The sequence below is a fragment of the Aaosphaeria arxii genome, assembly GCF_010015735.1.
Source record: "Aaosphaeria arxii CBS 175.79 unplaced genomic scaffold BU24scaffold_1, whole genome shotgun sequence".
NCBI classification, from domain to species: domain Eukaryota; kingdom Fungi; phylum Ascomycota; class Dothideomycetes; order Pleosporales; genus Aaosphaeria; species Aaosphaeria arxii.
In genome coordinates, this window is record NW_022983474.1 from 1296183 (window position 1) to 1317783 (window position 21601).

Sequence of the window (21601 nt, forward strand, 5' to 3'; positions counted from 1 at the left end):
ATAATTGTTCTATATTGCTTGCTATATTGTTCTTATCTATCTATGCACAAAATCGGACTCTCACTTGTAAATCCAAAACAAGAAGCTTTTGCTGCCGACAATATTATATAAAACGTCGTAGTCGTACATTTCGGTCAACGAAACATTGATATTAAACGGCGGGGGAGAAAGAGACTTTGGTATGTGTTGGAGGTGGGTATAAAACGCAAGAAATGTACGGTCGGTGCCAGTCACGGTTGCCGATGCTCGTGGTTGTAATACAGAAAGACGAAAGGAAAAAGAAACGGACAGAAAATCGACAAATGCCTGGAATGCTCCTGCGCCGCTCGTATGCAATATTGAAGCCGTATTGTCTTTTGTGATATACAGTAGTTAATCCGGAGGCGGAAAAGCGAAAGGGCGGGTTCAAGCTTTGCTGTAGCTGAGGCATGTAACCCTAACCCTGGTGGCGCGTGTTGCTGTAGGTCTATCCTAGTCGGTGGTGCGTCATCACCCACTCGACCAAGGGAAGGAGGGAAGATTTCACGTCTATCATATCCAGGTTGTCTCTTGTTCCTCGTAGGTTCCGTCTCTACTTCGAGGATTAGATGGCGGAATCACCTGTTCTTTCTCCACTGGATACCGAAGCGGACGTCCTTCTTGCTGCGGGTGTGAAGTGGAAGACGACTCCTGATGGTAACGATCAGAGTATTCTGGAGGTGGGCTGGTAGGGTCCGGTAATGGTGAGGCAGGCCCGTGAAAGTAGAATGGTGACATTAGAGAGTCGTTTCCAGGAAGTCGCAGGAGAGGAATACCTGCAACGCCTCCAGCGGCCAATGCGTCGCTCGATAGCTCAACCGCTTTTGTGGCCGTCATCCAGTCTGCTTCATATATTGATTTAGGGCCGACTGCTGATTTGCGATCCATGTGTTCCGGACCTGGAAGCTCAACCGGAACGTTGCCGATGATACCCTGGAGTTCATACCTTTCTTTCTCGGGGTCGGACTCGATGGACGGTGGAGGAGAGGGAGAAGAAGGGGGGATGCTACGTTCACTATTCTCGAGTTCTTGCGGTCCCGTTTTTGCTGCGGCGTCACGTCTGCGCTGCCAGATAAGGAGCATCGCTGCAAGGAGCACGAGCGCAAAACCCCCACCTGCGCCACCAGCAATTGCAACAATATTGATTCCAGGCGTCTCATCACCGTCTGATTTTGACCCCCCTGAGCCTTTGGAAGCTCCACGAGGCGTATCGAATACACTCTTAAGAGCTGTGTCCGTCCAGCCCATGACGGGTTCACGAACTGTGGCGCCGCCCTGTGACTTCCCGCCGGTGGCCTGCAGAGCTTGTTGGGGAACCCCGTAAGCAGTAGTGTCGGGAGTGAAGACAGAGCCCCATCTGGTGGTGGTCAAATCGTAGAATGCGACGCCTTTCTCCTCCCAGTCGCATTGCCCCGAGTTTGTTATCAGTCCCCCCACTGTTATCATCTGTCGCTTGCCTACTATGTGACATTTGTGGCCAAAACGTGGTGAGCCGCCATCGTTGTAGATTGTCGTCCACTGAAAGGATGGAATCGTCAAGACATGGACATCATCATAACCTATGCCACTTGTCGGATCCAAGCCGCCGTAAACGTAAATGTGGTGACTCGAATTGTCTGGCGCCGACATGATGACAGAGCAGAAATCCGCACGGGCTGGTGGTATATCGCCTATGGTTTCTTGCTGGTACCATTTACCATTGGTCCCTGGCGCCTTGAGGTACGAATCAATGTCGAAAATGTCAACTTTGCCAAAATCTATCTGATATTGAGTTAGCCGGGTGCTGCCCAAAGATTGAAAGCAAAGAGCATACCAATGCGCCTTCGGACGAATTTGCGAAGGGCTTATCTGGATTCACCTGCCCACCGAGAGCGATGAGAATTCCGGCAGCGCCAATTGGCGCAATGTATTCCATGGTGCCCCCAACTCTGGGAGCATCTCCCTGCAGTCCACGGGTACTTATATTGACAGAAGTGCTTTTTACCAGATCAATGATGAGCATACCTTCCAATGGCATGTATAAAGCCTCCTCTTCTGGACCTCCTAGTGTTTTCACTGATGTGCCCCAGTCGATCTGACCGTTAAGATAAAACCCTAGACCTTGATCGATGGCTTCAGCAGCTGCCCCATGATTCGCCTTCCATGGTTGAGAGATGTCATGTTGTTCCCAAGGATATCCCGCGGCTTTGTCGTCATATGTCCATAATGAATATGTTGAAGATAATGGATTGGTAAAAGACGGGAACGACCGATTACCCATGTATGTTGTGCCACCGTATATGTATATCTGTGAATTGTTTGGCGGGCCATGAAATATATGGCCATGCATCAGGCTTGGAGGTAAAGTTCCAGTCGTAGGGCTGGTTTCATTTTTCGGCTCGGCGATAATGACCATGTCTGTCTTCCAATCCCAGCTGGTTTTCATTGGGACCTTGAGAATGTAGTTATCTGAAGATGTTAGCACGGTCTAATGCACTTGAAATCGTTGCTGAACATACTGATACCAAATACGGGATTTTCGGCATCAGTCTTGATATCAGGCCCATTCCATTTCTGTATCCCGCTATCAATGTATAGCATATCATCTTTGACCACGGCTAACGACATGGTAAGCTAAGAATTCCAGAGATCTGGCTTGACATACACTGTGAGAAATATCGGGAGCAAAAGTTTTTGACCGGATCCAGAGCGAATTTGTCTTTCTGCGCCTGGACCAGTATTGTGGTCCACGGAAGAAGACCTGTGAAAAGTAGAGTCGTGAGGAGCGATTGTAGACCCAAGACTCGTAGCGTTAAGGGCATCATGTTATCGAGACATCTGAGGCTGTCAACAATCTTTGGGTGAGAGTTGTGAGAAATGAGGAGAGGAGAGTGGTCGTTGAGGCAACATGAGCGCAGTCGCGGGACCTTGGGTAATGCATAGGCCGCAGGAACGGGTGCAAGTTGCTATTAATCATCGACAAGTTCATGCCACTCCGAAGATCCCATGTCAAAGGGACCTAGCGGATGTTCTCGATCGAAAGCCTTCGGACCTTAAGAGGTGTTCATGCATGATTGGCATGATCGAATACTCTAACGCCTTCAGCTTTTGGCACTGAAGGGGTACATTTTTACCAAATCCGGACAGATGTACATTGCTGCTCAAGCCTACTTTGAATCCCCGAGCATTCCAAAAAAGGTCAATATATGTGCAGGTCGCTTTCGATATTTTATGCGAGGTACGCCGAGTATGTGGAATCGTCTTCTAGAATTGCGAAGACATAGATTCCTATTGAAAATAAGTATTTGCAGTATCTTCAGAAGGACTATTCATCTTTCGATAGAAAGGCATAGAGGTCGTCTCACCCAGTATGTCTCTATTACAAAGTTGATGGTAGAACTCGCCGGGGTTCAACGGTTAGTGCGGCTTACTCACAACGAGCAGATCACATCTCAAACATTGAAATCCGAAATCTGGAGAGCGGATTTGTAACATCGACACCACGTGCATGTTTCCCTCGGAATAAGTCCGCAATGTTCTCTTTTTTGCCTCAAGAATATTGGAATTGGCTGCAGTTGGGGTTGTGGTTTCATTACTCGCTCTGAGTTGGCGTGGAGGCTGCTATTCTCGATGATGATATTTTTGAGCTGCGATTCTCGTTGGTAGCTACAATAGCCTACGGGTCAGACTACCTAGGGCTCGGCATATTAAATGCGCTGCATTTGGCAGTTGGAAAATGCCGTTCTTAATCCATATAGTCCGACACTAGAACTTAGAATGGGAGTCGTTGCAGAGGTCGGATTGTTCGTAATGCTAGAGCGACTTCTAGTATGACGCGAGAGCGGGAAGGGCCGAGGAAGCGTACCGCAAAGGCATCCGCTGCTCCAAATAGACGATAGTCTAGAAAGTATGGAACTCGAATGAGACTGCAACCAAAACCAATGGCCGTATTTGCCCGCTTCTTCTTGTGTGAGGGTGATGGCGTCTTGGCCATTGTACAGATTTTCCAAGTCCGTCGGTTGTAACTTGACTCCGTAACACTTGAGACGCAACCATGTGGCTCCGTGGCTTCGATTGGGCTGGCTTCATCCGTATTTCTCCCCTGTCAACGCTACTGTTTATGGTCATAAGCAGACTTTCAGGACAGCTGATAGATGCACCTCAGTATACTCTCGGCTACCTTGAATTCATTGACCCAATGTGCATGGTGTGGCGCACATCAGATTCGGACGATCAAGAGGATTGAACCATGGTAACCCTTGTTATGTGGACACCACTAAGAGTCATTTGATATGGGATATCTAGGTGCTTGCGCAGCTGGAGGCTCGAAAGGTTTTCATATTGCCCAATTGGACTGGTGGCTGAGCAGATGTGCTATATCTTCTCCGGTCTTCCTTTTTAGTTTTTGGTTCAAGTGGCAGCATCGCGTTCAGCATAGACAGTGGTGGGGCGACGACGCGACTGTAGGATAATCTGCATACTGACGTATTGGGACCTCGGCCCAATCTTCAAGGTGGAGCGCTCTCGAGTGCAATGCTCATAGCCAATGAGGGATATTTTGACAAGGAGAAAGCGTTGACTAGGACGGGGTAGTGTGCAAGCTGTCAAGATTCGTGGAACGGTTCACGACACACTCTCGACCTCCGCATTGACGTTACATGAGACTCGAAGCAAAAGTGGTTAACAGTGGGGGAATGTCTTTGTCCTGGGAGGGAAATGGAAAAAGCAACAGCTGTTCCCAACATTGGGACGAATGAGGTATGGGAGGAAGGATGGACGTTGGGTAAACAAGCAAGCTTATCCATGGGGAAGTCGATGACCTTCACAGATCTAGCTAGTTCTTGGCGAGATCTCCCGCTCAACTTGCAGCCAGGTGACCCCCGGCCGTGAGACTTGCTCATTTGATTTGTTGGATGATAATATTCTAGTTCTCTTGACTTGTCTTGATGCCTATCTGATCTGTGAGAATCCCTTCCTTAATGCATTTACCATGGCCATTGTCAATAAACCATGGTTCCATCCCAGCACATTAGGATGTCCATTTTGGCTCATATGGGTGCGCCACAACAATACCACCATGGATGCTAATTTTAAAGCGATCATATACGGTGAGATGGGTAGATACAAGAAAGAGATTGGGGAGAGTGCATCCGGCAATTAATCATCATGCCTTTACAACTTACGTACTATATAACCATATACCTTTTTAACTAACTGTACTTTCTTCTATGTAGTATAGATGTACTCCGTACCTAATTGATTAATGCCCTTATCCTGAAGTGGGTTAGGTCGATGCCCCCGCCGGTAGACTACCTAAGTAATTATTGTCCCCCGCTGCTCCGCTACTTCATTCATTCACTTCACCGACCTCTTCTCTACCTCTTACCCAGTCACCCACTCAGCTAAATTCCTTTCACACTGCTACCCTTCGTACACACACTACTTTATCCTACCTACCTATTCAGTGGCCGTCCGACAACCCTCAATTTCCCCATCCATCTGTTCCTCCACATACCTCTTCCTCACCTTATCTATTCTCCGTGACGATCGCACCTAATACATATCAACCTCGGACATTCATTTTTCGGCCGGCAGTGTCGCGTGCTGCTACTCCGTCTCCCAGTTACCACTGCGCCGAGAGCGATCACTCCCCCCATCGAGTATACGCAGACTTCCAACCACATATACGCACAAACAGAGCCATGGCATCCTCCTCAGCAGCGGCGGGTCTGCTCGCCCGCCAGCTCAAGCAAATGCAGAACGACAAGGATATACCGGGGATTAGCTGCGGACTAGTGGACAGCAATGTTTTCGAGTGGGAGGTCATGCTCATGATTAACGACGACACGAAATTCTACGGAGGTGCGTTACTTCCATATTTAACAGACCCACTCTTACACTACCACATGACTATCTTACTAACTGCTATATTCACCAGGCGGTTTCTTCCGAGCGCGTTTGAGCTTTCCGACCGAGTACCCGTTGCTTCCCCCCAAGATGAGATTCGAGACACCCATCTTCCATCCAAACAGTAACTTCCCCCGTTTCCTTTCTCTCTCTACAATATCTACATCCACCTATCACTTTTAGTCGCTTGCCTGCCAGAAATTGGATACAAAATACAGAAAGCATCTCAAAAGCTAACATTCATGCTTTTTCTTTCCCCGCTATAGTCTACCAAAACGGCGAAGTCTGCATCTCCATTCTCCATCCACCGGAAGAGGACAAATACGGCTACGAATCCGCCGCCGAACGTTGGTCGCCCGTGCAGACCCCCGAGACGATCCTCCTCTCCGTAATCTCCATGCTCTCGAGCCCGAACGACGAGTCGCCCGCGAACGTAGAGGCCGCCGCGCTATGGCGAGAGAACCCCGCCGAGTTCAAGAAACGGGTGCGCAAGTGCGTCCGCGATAGTCTAGAATTCGAATGATACACATGATGATTCCACCCCTTATTCTTCGCGCGCCCGCGCGCTCCTTCGACAATTGGGTACAATGAGATTCCGTGGCCCCTTGGGATATTTGATATGAATTTGAAGTTCATTCCGTGATACTTCCGCTTTCCCATCCAAAGCAATACCTATCTACCTAACCATCTACTTAACTACAGGCTTCACCTCCTTGGACGTCCTTCTTCCCGATGCTCTCCGCGTTGGGCTTATTTTTCGGCATAGCAGCAGGAAATATTCACCTGCCTAGTGGAAAGACATATAACGAACTATCTACTTTCCATATCCCATATTTCCCTCTCCCCTGTGGCCCCTTTTACAGCCGGCTTGAATATATATATACTCTACCTTCATATTTCGGAAATTTCTCTTTTTTCCTTCCTTCCTTTCTCTCCTCTCTCCCCCCATGTACGTACCTACGTGTAAGATTGTACCTAGCTGTGAGCCAATCACGTCCTCGGACGTGGCATTCATCCGGTGGACTGGCAGGCGGGTTGAGGTGGGGGGAAATGGGGAGAACGAGGAAGGTGAGCAGAACAATGAACAGGTATTTTTCCAAGAAAAAAGGGGAAAAAGAAAAAAATGGAAAAAGGCCCTTCGCCTATAGAAGCTTCTCTTTCTCGAAGCGAGAAGAATGGCAGGCTTTGCGTCATCGAGAAACTTATTTGCTTTTCGTCAATGATGTTCCCTTTGGTGATGTTCTGAATCGATGACGAGTTGACTACTTCTGACCACGGGAATTTGTCTATGCCCTGCCTTGCGACCTCGCCGGTTTTTTCGTCGAGGAAATGGGCTGAATAAGAACGCAAATCTACTATCGAATGGAAAATTGTTTACGTGATATTCATTGTGTATAAGAGTGTATCTGCTCTACGTCTTGAAGGCAAACAAAAGGTATAATCCAGACCATCATCAAATCCGACTCCGCTAAACATACCCAAACCAATATGCCGAGAAAATAACAAAACAAGACAAAAGGCATCACCGCGTGGTCACATCTAAGCCAGGGCGCCCATTGGGTCCCAAAGTTCTAGCATCTTTGGCTTCTGCAGGAGAACCTTCTTGACAGATGCGCTCACGACTGATGGATCAACGACGGCCTGGTAGACGAACTCATCCATCCAGGCGTCGCTCATGACGAAGTATCCACGATCTCCTGCGCTCTCGCTCCAGCTGTTCTCGACCCGCCAGCGCACAGGCTTGCCGTCAACGACATGCACGGCCGTCAGGACCATGGCATGTGTCATCTGTGACTCTCCGGTCAACAGCCTCTCGGCCTTCTTCATGCCGAGTTTGATGTTGAATCCGAGCTCGTACTCGAACAGGTCGGTATCCATGATGCCCCTGGAGCTGTCGGAGTACTTTCCGACATCTGACCCAAAGAAGACGGGGTTGCCGCGCTTGAGCATTTCAATGCATGCCTTCTTGATTGTAGACATATCGACGTTGACATAAGTTACGGGGCGACCTTCGTACACATTGCCAAGCCTCTTCACACTGAGCAGGCGGTTGTAGGGGTTGCGAGGGTCGTTCACGAGAGAGAACAAGGAGTGGACGTCGGTGCCACCCAAGGATCGCACCGTCTTGCTATCGGCTAGTTCCTTAGCGAACGCAATTGGACGTGTTTTAACGCTCGTGAATTTGCCGTCCTTGTCGTAGAACTCCCAAGTGAACGCGTCAGTCGGGGAGGGTGGCGGCCCAAGCATCAACGTAAGGATCAAGTGGATCTCTCGAAGCATCTTCTCCTTCTCTGTAGCCACAGCTGATTTGAGAGAACTTGCCGGGACGCTCTTAGCGATAGCACGAAGACGGATGGCATCTTCGCGGAGCTTGGTGGTGATGAGACGATCCATGACCGAGGAGTTCTTGGCGTTATATGAATCTGGGTAGAGGGTTTGTGGTACTAGGCCATACTTGTTGACTAAGTGTCATGTTAGTTTGAAGTCATTTGGAGGGAACATTGCACCACTGCAGGCGACAAGCATGTCGTGCGCGCAGTAATGTCGATAGGGCCTTACCTAGATTGGCCACCATGTCCCACTGTCCGCCGTCGCTAACGGGGCTGGCCAGAAGGGCCTGCACAAGCCTGCCATCGATGTCTTCGGAAGCCGTATCGAGGATGTTCTCGAGAAAGTAATTGGCCTTCTCGATCTTGTCCCAGTAGAACAGATAAGATTGCGACAATTGAAATGAGGACAGTTTATATTTCTTCATAATGGCGATTCGAAATACGTTGGTTGAGGCGAAAAGCCAGCATCGCCCCGAAGAAGCTTGATTCGTGATTGGCGAACCTTCCATAGGGATCTTGATGTTGAAGTTCTGGGTATCTGAGATGGCTGCCGAGCGAGAGGAGAGGACGGCGTTGGCAGGGTTTGATGAGAGGGCAGCTAGGGCGAGACGGTTCTAAAGCAGGGGGGGGTTAGATATTGCAATGTGTATATCATAATACTGCCAAATTACCTTTGCATCTTCGAGGAGCTCCTTCTCCCACTCCCCGACCTGGTTCGCGGAAACGTCTTGTCGATAGACTCCGTCATAAGTTGTGGGGTTGGCAGCTAGAGATGACGGTCAGCGAGGGGAACGAGCAGGCAGATGAAGGGAGAAAGCTGCTGACCTTTACTGGAGCCATTTTCTACATATATGTAACCTTCCTTCTCGTTTACAGGGAGATCATCTTTGACATGGAGAGCTTGTAGACGCTCGACGAGCTTCTCTTGGATTGCAGCATCGGAAGGCCTCGACTGGTTCGCGCCCATGGTCAAGTCGAAGGTCGGGAGGTATGCGTGTGCTTGATTAGGGTATTTCTTGGATGGAGTCCGGGTGTTGGATTTGTATGAGAGGAGAGATGTGAAAGTTGGAAGGGTGTATCGTAGATGAGATGGGAATGAGATGGCTGGAGTCGGGTGGTGATGGAGGTCATGCGGAGCCAACACGGTGCCTGCCCCACCCAGCTATCAGTTGTCGTTATCAGTCCCAATGGGGAATAGCGGCTGGGGACTCGATACTTGCTTCCGATCAGGGTCCAGCCAGAGATTCCACTAAGCCTATACTGGCATGCCTCGGAATGCACCGATTACATAATACAATTCCAGCATCACGTGGTTTGAAGCTACCCCTGCGCAAGGGCAAGAAATCATGATCGATGTTTAATCTAATTCAACAACTAAAATAGCAGGAGAGAGGAGGATGAGGGGGGAGGATCTTCACAAGATGGCGGCCTCAGCATTCGACTGGCGTCTGCGCAAATCTGTGGGCCTCGTATTGTAACTATTATCCCCAGGACTGCGCCTTGTCCATCTCCACACAATTTCATACTCGCTCGTACCCTGAACGCAACTATCTCCAAAGCTGAATCTGCTCGTCTCATAGCCTTGCAGGAACTCATGAGTGCCATTCGTCCTGTAAGGATGAGAACTTCAGCAACCACACAAGCGGGCGGCCGTTGTAACCGGCAATGGGCCTCGCCAAGCTGCAACATGTTGGGAAATGAGATCTTTCCAAGAACTATGACATATCGCTGGGGGGGTTTCATCTTGCTCCCTAGGGAACGCCATTTTTCCCCTTAGGCGCCTTATTCCCATCATACCAACCCTAAATCGCCCTTGACTGCTTAAATTTGGATCATCTCCTGATGCGAACCACTCACGACTATTATTACTTACCAGGCCAGGCCTCCAGGGCAAGGCATAACATCCCAGCGCAACGGCTCGACTGCAGTATATATCCTGCGTTGGACCTCCTCCCTGATTCCCCAACGCCTACTGTATAATTCATAATACTCACCACCCGTTCAACTAACTCAGGTAAATACCCTGACTGTCAACACCACGTACATACATCCTCTCTTCCCATCTTTCTCTTACGGAGACGACGAAAACTCGATAATCCTCTCACCATGGCTAAGCAATCCGACAAGCATGGCATCGTTTGGAAGAAGCGGATTCTGGTTCCCCTCTGGATCGTGCGCATCATCATAATGCTCTTCCTGATCGTTGTATACTCCCTCGCCGTCAAGATGATCCACGACAACCACGAAGAAGGCCTCCGCGCACCAGGCACCGGGTAAGCCCACCAACTCCTCAATTATTCTGCTATCCCAATAACGAACTAACAACAATGCTTTCGCCAGTACCGTCATCGTCTTCATGCTCTTCATCGTCGCCGTCCTCCTAGCAGACGTCCTCGCAATCGTCATGTTCATGCGCGATGCGCTCGGCCCCAACACCTTCCTGATCCTCAACTCCTTCCAGACCGGCTTCTGGACCGGCGTCCTGATTTTGGATTTCGTCGCGATTGGAAGGGGCGCCAACGCCGTGGGCATCGGTTTCACCATCTTCGTCTAGTAAGCCTCTTCCCCCCTCCAGACAAACGGTCCTACGAGTCCCCTAGCAGCAGTAGCAGTAGTAGTGCCCAGAGCTAACCAACATGCAGCCTAACCTTCCTCGCCCTCTTCGTCTACGCCATCATCAACTACCGCCGCTCCAAAAAGCACGCCCAGCGCGGCAACTACGGTCCCGCGCACAACCCCCTCGCCCCTACCCCCGGCCATCAAAATGCATACGCACCCCCCTACGCCGGCGCCACGCCCTACGGCCAGCAGAACACCGCGTATGCGAGCGGCGGCGGATCCCACGAACTGAACCAAAACCCTCAGCAGTATTACGGTAACGCGCCGCCGTACGGTGGACAGTTTGCGGGTGCGACGCAATATGGGGGAGGAGCAGGAGGCGCGGCGGGCGATTATTACCATCAGGAGCCTGCGAAGCCGGCGCATATGGTTTGAGGGATGAGGAAAGAAGAAAATTAAAAACAAAAGTAAATGCTTAAACGAGCTCTTAACGACAATTCGGTATCAAAAGAAAGGGGGTTTTTCCAGGGGCGTTGGTGTAATTCGGCAGCATCTTAAGATATCGAAATTCAGCGATATGGAATGGAGTACAGCGTAGTATGGTTTCCTGCTTTGGGAGCATATGAGCCGCATTGTTTTGTCGTTGTACGAAATAGACGTTGAGGGTACTTTCTGAACATGAGAGAGAACCCCAACATCTCGGGATCTTGGAGATTGAAAGTAAGGGCAACATCGCGATGGTGGCTCTGGACATTCATCCCCCCAATCAGCTGGAGCTGATCCGCCATTTGGTATCTCTCTGAACTTAAAACTCTCGTGGTCACTGGAAGGAAATCTCCAGGTCATGGCAGGCAGGCAGGAAAAGGTTATACCAGGGAAATCCTAGGTAACAATCAAGTAGTAAGAGACTCTCACATGACCTGAAAAACGTCAATATATATCATCAACATAACCACAATAATCCAAACTCTACACCCACCTACCCACCCACCCAACAAGCAACAGCATTCAATCGATAGTTCCATCTTTGCTTCGGTATCGTTATCATCAGCGTGATCAGACGAGAGAGTTGTATCCCGTTCGTCGTCTTCAACTTTGTCAAAGTAGACTGGCAACCCACCCAGTATATCGGCGGATCAAAAGGCGTTTCTGTCTGTTCCCAAGCGTCTTTTGGGTAGGTCGGTCGTGGCAGTTAGTTTCGGTGTCGTATAGAGCATGCCCAGTGCCACATCCCACCCTGCATTGCTCGGATGACATGTCAGTGAGTGAGAAGTTATTCGTCAACTATATCTGCGTGTGTAATTCACGACTTTGTGAGGCAGTCATGCGTAGTTTCACAAGGGCAAAATGTCACGTCATTTGGTCAAATAAGTGATTTCCTTCTATAGCAAAATAAAGAATTCCGATAAGGTGGTCCCAGCAAGACGTTGCAAGATTCTGGTATCGAGGGATTTGATACTAGTTGCAAGTCAGAACGTCGATTCGGCACCGCGTTGCCGCGGATTTCGAATAACTTTCGACGTCCCAAATAATGAGCCCATGCTGATCGAATAATATTCCTTCATCTTCTCGAAGGTAATAAAGGCCGCAGATTAGTGATGGTGATGATCACGCTGCCAGACGCTGCCAATTTTCGGAATCATGTTCCTCCATAAAAAAAAGGCCAGTCCTAGGAATTCCATTTTCCTTGTCAATATTGAAAGCACAAAATATTCCTACAAAGGAGCCCTGATCCAGAGCTTCTCAAAATCGAATGATAATTCGCGCCAGCCAACAGAGTAGCCAACGTTACCTCGGACGCCTCATTCAAAGTCCATCGGAAAGTCTTCCGGGTTCTGATATCTCTTCCAAATAGCAACCACACGATGGTGTGGACCAGAAATGCTCAAAGGGCCGAAGCAGTGGGGGAGGTTTTGTCGGCTAGCAACCTCGTGGTCTCTGATGGCTGTATGAGCCCGCAGTTCGCGGCTCATACGCTCAGCCAAGTTGTCGATGGGTTCGCGGATATCTGGCTGTACAGCTGCAGCCAATTCTCGAAGCTTATCCAACGCTGGGCCCCTACGCAGATGGGTCACTTCATAGAAGATTCGGCGCTGGTGAAATTCGAAAGCGCGGTCGACAGGGGAGCTCATACGGCCCAGGTCTTTGAAGATAATGAAAGGTGTTTTAGAGAACATCCACTGGTGCGAGGAATATAGACTGCTCCTATACATCATTTCGATTGAAAGGATATGAGTCTTTATGGCCCCCGTGATCTTCGCATTCAGACAGTCCTGTTTGAGATTGTCTTTGAGTAAGGCCGCATTCATGATGTTATCAAGATTGTCGACATCCAACTCCGCAACCTGCTGAGGAGAGACTTCGATCTGAACGAAGAAGGTGTGTACCTGACCAGAACGCAAGTGCGGAATGTACGTAGGACCACGACACTCCAGAATTTTGCAACCTGCCATAGGTGTGATCTTGACCATAATCTTACTGATCGCATCGACGGTCCTCTCGCAACGTGCGTGGAACAGTATTTTCTTCAGTCTCTCGCCAGTCGCTTGATAGTCGTGCTCCAAGTGACTCAAAGTGAAGTTATCGCAACAGCCACGGTTGCAGAGCTTAGTATCTAGCCCATCGTCCTTGTGGAATGGCAAGACGGAGGGATTGATTTGGTGGACGTGAAGCTTTGGGAACATGGCCGACACCTTATGGGCCTCTCTAGGTGTAGGGCTGAGAATCATGACATGCGTGCGTTCAGCCCTGGGAAGGTAACCCTTTATGTCATTGAGGATGGCAATAAGCATATCATCGAGGCTAGGGTTTGGTCGAGGCCACTCCCAAGTTTGCACTCCCTGGCTGCGCATGTCTCTTGCTAAATCGCGGACGGTACTTCCAATTGCCGGACCGAAACATGATAAGGGAAGGAGTTTGTCGGGCACGTTCCCTGAGACGTTCTCATGTGTACAATTGGACGAGTAGAGTGCAACTCGATCGCCAACCCTAAGATGATGCATCAGAGAACAAGCATGCTCGGTCGCCTGCTCAAGACAGTCAGAAGTGACATAGTACCTAGAACATTGATCAATAAGCAGTTTCCAATGATGCGGTGAATGGGAGTAGCTTACGCATTATCTATGAGAATAATGAGATCGAGTCTGTTATCCGGGTACATCTTTCGATTGTGGATCATGCCCTCGACCTCGACAGCGAGCCAGAAGGTCTGCTCTGCATCGCCTTTGAGCACCTTACACTCGGGAATTATCCGTACTGATGGATTTAGTGTGGAAAGCGTAGGTCCATCTGGACCAGCTCTCTCTGCTGCAGTCATGTAGTCTTCGCGGTACTCCGCTGGTGGCGCAAATCCCGACGGAAACTGCGAATGGTATGGGTCATTCCCTCTTGTGCTGTGCAGGGTGAGTAAGTCGCAACAAGACCTCAGCATTTGAAGATACCTTCTACCAATATTCAACTTCCAAGCATTCGCAAAGTCATCTGGCTCGATCTGGGGGCATTCACGAGGACTCTGCACGGGAAGGTGATTGTCGACTTCATTGGCAGGTCTGTGAAAACCGTTTGGTGGAGACATGCTGAAAGGTGGGCTCGGAGCTGCTGGCTCATCCGTATTGGATCGAAGACGAAACTTCTCCATCTTCTTACCAAGGGAGAACAATTTTTTTCGAGTTCCACCTTGAGGTGCAGCAACGGAGGCATCCAAAAGAGCATTTAGTTGCTCGGATGCAGTCTGCTCGGACTGTTGACCGGTTCTATCTGCTTCCACGCCGGGCGCCATCTGTGGCTCAGTAAATTCGAATAGAGTCGGCCGTGAAGCCCACTCTAAATCTGAAGAATAGGAGGAAGAGGGCAGGGAGGAGTGGCAGAAACAACTTGTGTCCAAATCAGGACGAAGATACGCACCATTCGCCTCACTGCTGGTATAGCTGCCCAGTCTTCCAACGTCGCTGTTGTTTGTTTCCGAGGTCGTTGACCTGCTTGCGCGAGTTTTGCGGACTGCCAGAGGCTGGTTGCTAGGTGCTCGACTCACAGGGTGAGAAGCAGCAACCCAGTTGAGTGAGGTGAGGTTTTCACCCGGTTGTGCTGTCGAAGAGGGTTTGGAGAGCAGAAGGTCTCCCTTGATCTCGTTGATAATGTCGTCAAGGGGCTCGTACCCGATGACTTCGACAGTGGTGCCGTGCAAAAGCTTACGGCTGGAAAGCCGACGAAAAGTTGCTCTCCGATTTTTGGTTTTGAGTTTGTTGATGTGGAGGGGAGAGGGGAAGAGGCTGAGGTGTTGTGAGAGAAGAAGACTAGTTACGTGCGCGGCCATCCTGCTCCTTCACTTGAACGCAAAGGCAAAGACGCGTCGAGACGCGTCGACGTTTCACTCTCACTTGAAAATATTGCCTTTACTATCTCTTTCAACCCCTCCCAAGTCCTTTGAATGCCGACCTGTGCCCTCTTGATGCAGACCTCTTGATGCGAGTGAAGTTGAGTGAATCCTGGTCGATGGAGGCCGGCGAACCTCTGACAATCGTGACGTCGGAAATATGTGAGCAGTAATATGAATGTGAATACAAGATGAGATTTGACAGTTGAAAATGGGGAACTATTGAGGTGGAAGATGAGGTTAACTAGGTATTCACATCGCAGCTTGAAGTCACTTTCTGCGCACGTCTTCCTGACAGAAAAGGAAGTCACATAACTCTCTGTCAACACTCTGTCAGCTAGGGCACCTTCCCGACGATATCAACAATCAATGAACGCAGCAATCACGCCTACTGATGTTGCCATTGGTATCTTCAATCTGAGTCTTCATCAATTGTGGAACGTTGATAATATTTGAAGGATTAAATTTGGAAAGATTGGGTATCATGCCATAAGAACTTCGAGAAACAACACTATCGAGCACCAGCAAATGAGCAGAAATGTATCCTATGTATCCAAAGCCTTCAGGGCAACAGATTCCAACTGTGTCTTCATATGTGCTAAACTATCCTCATCACCATTGCGGAAGCGGATCTAGGAGCATGTTAGTTTGTAGTATCTTAAAAGGCATATTCCAGACTCGCTTACGATGTCCTCACCTGCCGTCCCCCCGCCGAATAACACAGGCTCGGAAATGCTCGCCTTGACCGCTTTTCTGACACGCTCTTCCCAGACACCCTCCCAGTTCCACTCTCCTGGCCGCCTATTCCTGCCCAAAGTGGAACCCTCCGGGGCCTTTGCAGACACACCGCGTTGTGAATCTGATGCCGTTGAATTTGGAGAAGGCGGTGGTAGCTGGGACTGCAAGATATCTGCACGGTATGTTCGCCAAGCATGGTACGCGCCTGAATTTGCTGCAGCGTCCAATGGAATTGAGTCTAAAATGGCGTCGTCACTGAACGTTGACCGGATGTATTCCAACACCTTGACGATCGTCACATCTTTTACTGGGGTAGCAGCAGCAGCAGCCTCTGACTCCATTGAAGCTCCCGCGGCCTTCAAAGAATCCACTGGCAATGGGGTGTGACTTGGAGTTGGGCTGCCGGCACCTGAGCCACTCACATTTCGGGAGCTCGCTGCAGATTTTCGAGCGCGCCCGAACCATTGCGGAAAGCCATGCCTGAGACTGAATCCACCTGGCGGAAGTCTTTCCTCGTCTGTGGCACTGACGGTATCATTGTCTGATGACCCGGTTGTGTAGGTGTACGTCGTGAGTGGCGTAAGTAGTGGGTGGAAGACATCGGTGGAGAAAGTGACGAGTGGGGGGAGCATAGGATACGTGGCCGGGAACGAGATCTGAAAGCGCAATACGGCTGGAGAATAAGGACCTGTGAGGGTGTGAATCAGTCATTCTCGTAGCAAACAGGATCGGCAGCCTGGACAAAGTGGATGTGGAGAGAGATTGCACGATCCAATTGGAGGTGAACGTTGCTCGTTTGAAAGGTCATCCGGAAGACCAATGTGGTGGGTATGAATCTGGGGGTAGATACACCGTACCTTTACGGACAAAGATGACTCCAACCCATAAAGAAGGCTCCCCGGGAGTTATGCTCACGAAGACGCCATCGAGGGGCGCGTAACGAAGACTGGAGCTGCGGAATGTTAGTCCGGAGTAGCCAATCTACCGGGCGACGACGTACAATTCGACCAACAGCTGCTGCTTCCGATATGACAGTAGGGCCGGCCCAGAGTCGGGAAATGGCATGTTGCAATTGCTAGAAGGTTGATGGCGGGGATGCACGATGGTGGAGGAAGAACTACCGGTATGATGATGAAAGGGTCACATAGTACGGAGTAGATAGTAACCTAACCTTAGCTGCCCTGCCCTGTCCTGTCCTGTCCTGTCCTGTCTAGGTGCACTACGAGGGGGGAGGGTATGATGGAGTGTGGAGGGGGGAGAGAGCATTTCGGCCCTTGTTTCAGAGCCGCGCTAAAGCCGAAGGGCCGGTTAGCCTTTATTACGGTACTACCATGGTGGGTGGCAGGGTGGGTGGATGCATTCTGCTCTAGCCCGCTCGGTAAGCTTTTGGCCATCGCTTCCTCCTACTTGTACCAACGACGACAGGGGAGCCAGATGTTACCGCCCACAACAGGCATATGGATACTACACCTTACACCGCCGCACATCGCGCAAAACATATTCAATGGGGACTCACCGGAAGACAAGAGCAAGAGGGCGCGGCAGGTGGTGGACCTGAAAGGGCGCCTGATATATCAAAGACGTGGCGGTTTGGTAGTGGTGCATCTATGAAGAGACCTTGGCGAGGGGGCATAACTATATTGCTGAGATGCGGATACGATGAGTTGCAGAATGATCAAATGATCACGGTGAGAGCGGGTAAGACTTTGAGAGCCGATCCGGCCCGTGTCGTGCCGTTGTGTTCGGTAGAAGATAATGACGGGGGGATGACATTGATAATGTTGCACAGAACAAGGCAAGGCTACCTGCAGGAGCTGCAGGAGCAGTGAGAAAGGATGTATGCCTGTGATCTCCGCGCATCACAAGTGGGTAAGCAGGGTATGATGGTGATGGCCTGCAGACTGTAGCAGTGGCTGAGCAATCAATCGTTCAATCATTTCCAATCCAGCAATCGAGTGAGACGACGCCTCGGTCGTGCAGCCGGGCGTTGAAAAAAAAGAAAAGTCAAAGTTTTGCGAGGAGGGCAAGGGCAAGATTGCGGTCTAGTAACGTTGGCGAGCTGCAGGAAGTCGTTTCCAATGTTGTGCAATTGGTGTGAACCTGGTCCTGCGGCGATACGCGCAAATGTTGTATGCAGCAAAGGCGGCAATTCAAGATCGTCCTTGTGCGTCGACGCAGTCGCAAGGCACAGTCCGAACGCTGTACTCCGTACTCCACATGTATGGTATGGTAAGGTTGCGTTTTTGGTGGATGGATATGTATGTCTGTATGTAGGTGTATGAGCATGCAGATGCTGTGCGACGTAAGAAAAAGGGTTGAAAGAGTACTCCGGAAGTGCGCTGGCTCCAGTTACGGCGCATGGAGCTAGGCGACGGAGCCAATGTCCTATACTCCGCAGAAATTTCATATACGAATGCTTTCATGAGGATGTGACATGAGGCGAACTATTCGTCGGCGCTTGTCCGGAGTACTCAGAGCGACGATGGACAGATGAGGTGGATGGGCATGGACATGAAGCTGACGATGACGATGATGACGATGGATGATGGATACGGTAGCTTGGAAATGCTAGTGGCAAGTGATTACTCGTTGGCCATAGTCCATGGTTAAGGGGCAAGGTAAAGTTTTCACGTGGCGGTGGAGTGTCGATTGTTGGGTATTGGGGGTATGGTGGTGTAGGTCCCAATCAATAATGGGCCGCAACGCGCTCGGTTTCCAGGTCGATTTCGGCGGTGACGTCTTGACAACAGTTCAGAGCCCACTTGACTTACTGAGTATGGAGAAGAGAATACACAGTTGGTAATTCGTCCATGTAACTACGGGTAAGTCAGGTGGAATCGCATAGCAATCAGAGGTGGTGGTGCTTGCTTTGCCTTGCTTGGTTCTGACGAAGGAGATCAGATCGGAGAAATTTCACATGAGCCAGAGTCTCGGGTCGGCATCAACAATAGCAGTTAAGGCCCAAGGGTAACTACATGCTCTGTACTACAATAGGTAGTCTAGGTAGTAATGGTCTGAGTGCTCAGTAGGGTAACAAATTGGGTCGAGGCTCTGACGCGTAATATAACCTGGCGAGGTCACCTGGTCGCCTTTGTGCCATGTGGGACGCGGGCCAGGTCGTTTCTTCTCGAAGGCTTCGTCGGGTCGACAAGGGGTCAAGACTCAAGGCTCAAGGCTCAACTGCCCTCGCTTCATTACTTGTAATTGTACGGAGTACGGAAGAGATGGTTGGAATTGGAATTGGAATTGGGGATTGTGCTCTGTCACCTACACGACACGACACGACCTGCGCCAGCAGTCCAGTCAAGGCCAGTCCAGCCCGGTCGAGTCAATCTCAAACCATACGAGTAGTACGGAGTACTGGTACGCTGCCCATTGGCAGTCTGTACTTCATGATTTCTCATCTTCCTTCTCTCCTCCATCCAGCAATCCGATGTCTAGGCATACTCGGCATGGCATAGCATACTGCACTATGTGCTCCCTTGTACCCTAATAATATGCCCTCTAAAGTATGTGCATCGTAGTCTCCACACTTCCCTTCTCTGGTGACCACCACCCCCGGGCCCAGTTGCTAGACAACTGCACGCACAGCGTACGGTTAGAGTCGACGGGCACCTGTATGCTTCATTGCCATTGCCGTATATGCACCCTCGACGACGCTACATGCGAATCCTCATAGGCTGGCCATTCGTTCCAGATGCACGCGCGGGCGGCGCGGGTGCATTGCAGATGCGAACCCACAGAAACGATATGTAACGGGAGGAAGATGGATGGATGCGTACCCAGGTATGTACCTCGTACTCCGTACTCTGTTGTAGATGGCAAGATAGATAGACGAGGACATGGCGACAGGTGTCGTCGTTGCACTGAGTACGCATTCCGAGTAAGTACGTACGTAACTACCGTACGGCGTACATAGGTAGGTACCTACATTCGGCAGACGGCATGCGAGGTCTCGACACAATGATCAGACGTACTTAGTTGTGGACACCCGGTAGCCTCTTGTTCCGTATGTATTGTGGATGTACAACCACCCGATATTGGTAGTATGACTGTACGAGTAATTATCTTGTGGTGGACCCCTGACCTACGACGTACATAGCCAGGTGTAGGTGCATGTATGTATGTATGTACTGTAAATAAACCTGCACCCGGGTTTTCTCTCCTCCTTGATCGGAGGATTCAGCATGGGGGAACATCACGCGGGCATTATGGTCAGGCCGGTGCGTGTCGCGAGATTTGACACCAGAAGCCACTAAGAAGAATGGCGGTCTCAAAGGCTTCTTCTCTGAGTCTGGATACTTACTACTTGTTACTTAGTCATTACTGAGTGAGGAGTAGTAGCAGTAGCGGTGGACAGTGCGGAGAGGGTGCAGATGCCAGAGGGAGACTGTGCGTAGAGTGCACCAGCGTGCAGGGTGCATATCATATCAGTCAGTCAGTGCAGTGCAGTGTAAAGAAAAAGTGGTAGGGCAAGGAATAGGAGGACATGGGAAGATGGTGATGAGTACCTATGATGATGGTTTAATAATAAGGTACTCCGTACTCCGTACATGACAAGGTACGTACCTATCTAGTTTAGTTTAGTATACACCCACACCCATACCCACCATCTTGTCAATCTCGCGTGGGAAATATGCAAGCCACCCCATCCAATCGATGCAACTGCAACAATCCCAGCAAGGACAAGGTCTTGCAGCAAAAGAGACCCACCACCTCTTACTGTCCATGTACAGACCTCCAGCCTTACGTCCTCACCGCCGCCATCGCCGCACTCAATCCATCCCTCATCCACTACACACTACACACTACACACTACTCCGTATGTACAGTAACACTACACTACACAGCACTCTACCGAGTACTCTCTCCCCCTCCCTCGTAACCAGTAATCATCCAAAGACCGGTTTTCTCTGTCTCTCCCTTTCTAATTTGTCTCTTCTGACATCTCCCCCTCCTCTGTCCATCCGATCAATCCGCATTGACACGACCGTTGTGCTTACCGCTTTTTGCCCATCACCGCCGCGTCAAACCCCAAACATCCCATCCGAGCGAGCTACTTCTGCGACAGCTCTCAGATTGCAACACGCGACGGAATCAAAATTCCCCTTCCCCGCCTATGCATTCTACTCAATCTTACTCTGTACTATACACTAATGACTGTACGGAGTACATAGGTACAGTTACAGGGCGTGTCGTACTCTATGCTTGGAGGGTCCAAGTACTCCCCGTACGTACTGTATGATGATGGATCGTCGCTGCAACGACTCGCGCTCAAAAACGTGGCAAAACGGCCGATTTACTAAAAAAACCTTGGTGGCCCACAGTGCTGAGATGGTTCGTTCACATCCACCTACTCGTGGAGTCGTACCAAGTATTTTCAAGTATCATCGCTATTATTGCTATTATTCCTCCGTATTGTGAACGAGTAGGAGTGGAAGGAGATGTACCGTGGGGTTCAGAGCTGAGCAGCACTAGAGCACAGCACAGCACAACACCGCTCAGAACAGCACCGTACATACAACACACCACCAAATTCGTGTCTAAATCCGCCCAATTCCCCAAAGAAATCAGGGCGCCGAGGCAATTGAACGTCAGCTGATGGGCCTCTGGGCCATGTCCGCATCAAGGCCATGCCATGACACTGACGTCTGGAGGGGTGATGACGGCGACGATATGCGCAGCGTTTGCAATTGGA

The 21601-nt window shown here is 50.1% G+C and overlaps 7 protein-coding genes across 7 annotated transcripts; 2 read left to right on the forward strand and 5 right to left on the reverse strand.

Moving 5' to 3' along the window:
* Nucleotides 1–340: 340 nt before the first annotated feature.
* BU24DRAFT_8990 (uncharacterized protein) lies at nucleotides 341–2983 on the reverse strand. The gene is made up of 4 exons (XM_033534774.1): nucleotides 2663–2983; nucleotides 2517–2615; nucleotides 1832–2466; nucleotides 341–1779 (listed from the first exon to the last, which is right to left on the reverse strand). Exons 1-4 carry the CDS (start codon nucleotides 2820–2822, stop codon nucleotides 532–534), a joined length of 2142 nt encoding a protein of 713 aa, XP_033389157.1. The 5' UTR covers nucleotides 2823–2983; the 3' UTR covers nucleotides 341–531.
* Nucleotides 2984–5551: 2568 nt separating this feature from the next.
* BU24DRAFT_9010 (ubiquitin-conjugating enzyme E2 15) lies at nucleotides 5552–6532 on the forward strand. The gene is made up of 3 exons (XM_033534775.1): nucleotides 5552–5859; nucleotides 5936–6028; nucleotides 6171–6532. Exons 1-3 carry the CDS (start codon nucleotides 5700–5702, stop codon nucleotides 6425–6427), a joined length of 510 nt encoding a protein of 169 aa, XP_033389158.1. The 5' UTR covers nucleotides 5552–5699; the 3' UTR covers nucleotides 6428–6532.
* A 748-nt stretch (nucleotides 6533–7280) lies between these two features.
* On the reverse strand, nucleotides 7281–9351 carry BU24DRAFT_382802 (bleomycin hydrolase). The gene is made up of 4 exons (XM_033524781.1): nucleotides 9060–9351; nucleotides 8906–9000; nucleotides 8464–8848; nucleotides 7281–8366 (listed from the first exon to the last, which is right to left on the reverse strand). Exons 1-4 carry the CDS (start codon nucleotides 9199–9201, stop codon nucleotides 7444–7446), a joined length of 1545 nt encoding a protein of 514 aa, XP_033389159.1. The 5' UTR covers nucleotides 9202–9351; the 3' UTR covers nucleotides 7281–7443.
* Nucleotides 9352–10340: 989 nt separating this feature from the next.
* On the forward strand, nucleotides 10341–11228 carry BU24DRAFT_403892 (uncharacterized protein; the record flags this gene model as incomplete). Its single annotated transcript, XM_033525608.1, has 3 exons — nucleotides 10341–10507; nucleotides 10575–10787; nucleotides 10877–11228. The coding sequence occupies 3 exons, from the start codon at nucleotides 10341–10343 to the stop codon at nucleotides 11226–11228; spliced, it is 732 nt and encodes a 243-aa protein (XP_033389160.1).
* A 1270-nt stretch (nucleotides 11229–12498) lies between these two features.
* BU24DRAFT_469605 (uncharacterized protein) lies at nucleotides 12499–15105 on the reverse strand (the record flags this gene model as incomplete). Its single annotated transcript, XM_033532619.1, has 4 exons — nucleotides 12499–13850; nucleotides 13907–14185; nucleotides 14234–14621; nucleotides 14697–15105. The coding sequence occupies 4 exons, from the start codon at nucleotides 15103–15105 to the stop codon at nucleotides 12596–12598; spliced, it is 2331 nt and encodes a 776-aa protein (XP_033389161.1). The 3' UTR covers nucleotides 12499–12595.
* Nucleotides 15106–15600: 495 nt separating this feature from the next.
* BU24DRAFT_416497 (uncharacterized protein) lies at nucleotides 15601–17217 on the reverse strand. The gene is made up of 4 exons (XM_033526465.1): nucleotides 16904–17217; nucleotides 16761–16855; nucleotides 15852–16591; nucleotides 15601–15797 (listed from the first exon to the last, which is right to left on the reverse strand). The coding sequence occupies exons 1-4, from the start codon at nucleotides 16966–16968 to the stop codon at nucleotides 15711–15713; spliced, it is 987 nt and encodes a 328-aa protein (XP_033389162.1). The 5' UTR covers nucleotides 16969–17217; the 3' UTR covers nucleotides 15601–15710.
* Nucleotides 17218–17686: 469 nt separating this feature from the next.
* BU24DRAFT_9082 (uncharacterized protein) lies at nucleotides 17687–18471 on the reverse strand. Its single transcript, XM_033534785.1, has one exon. The coding sequence runs from the start codon at nucleotides 18308–18310 to the stop codon at nucleotides 17837–17839; it is 474 nt and encodes a 157-aa protein (XP_033389163.1). The 5' UTR covers nucleotides 18311–18471; the 3' UTR covers nucleotides 17687–17836.
* Nucleotides 18472–21601: the final 3130 nt, after the last annotated feature.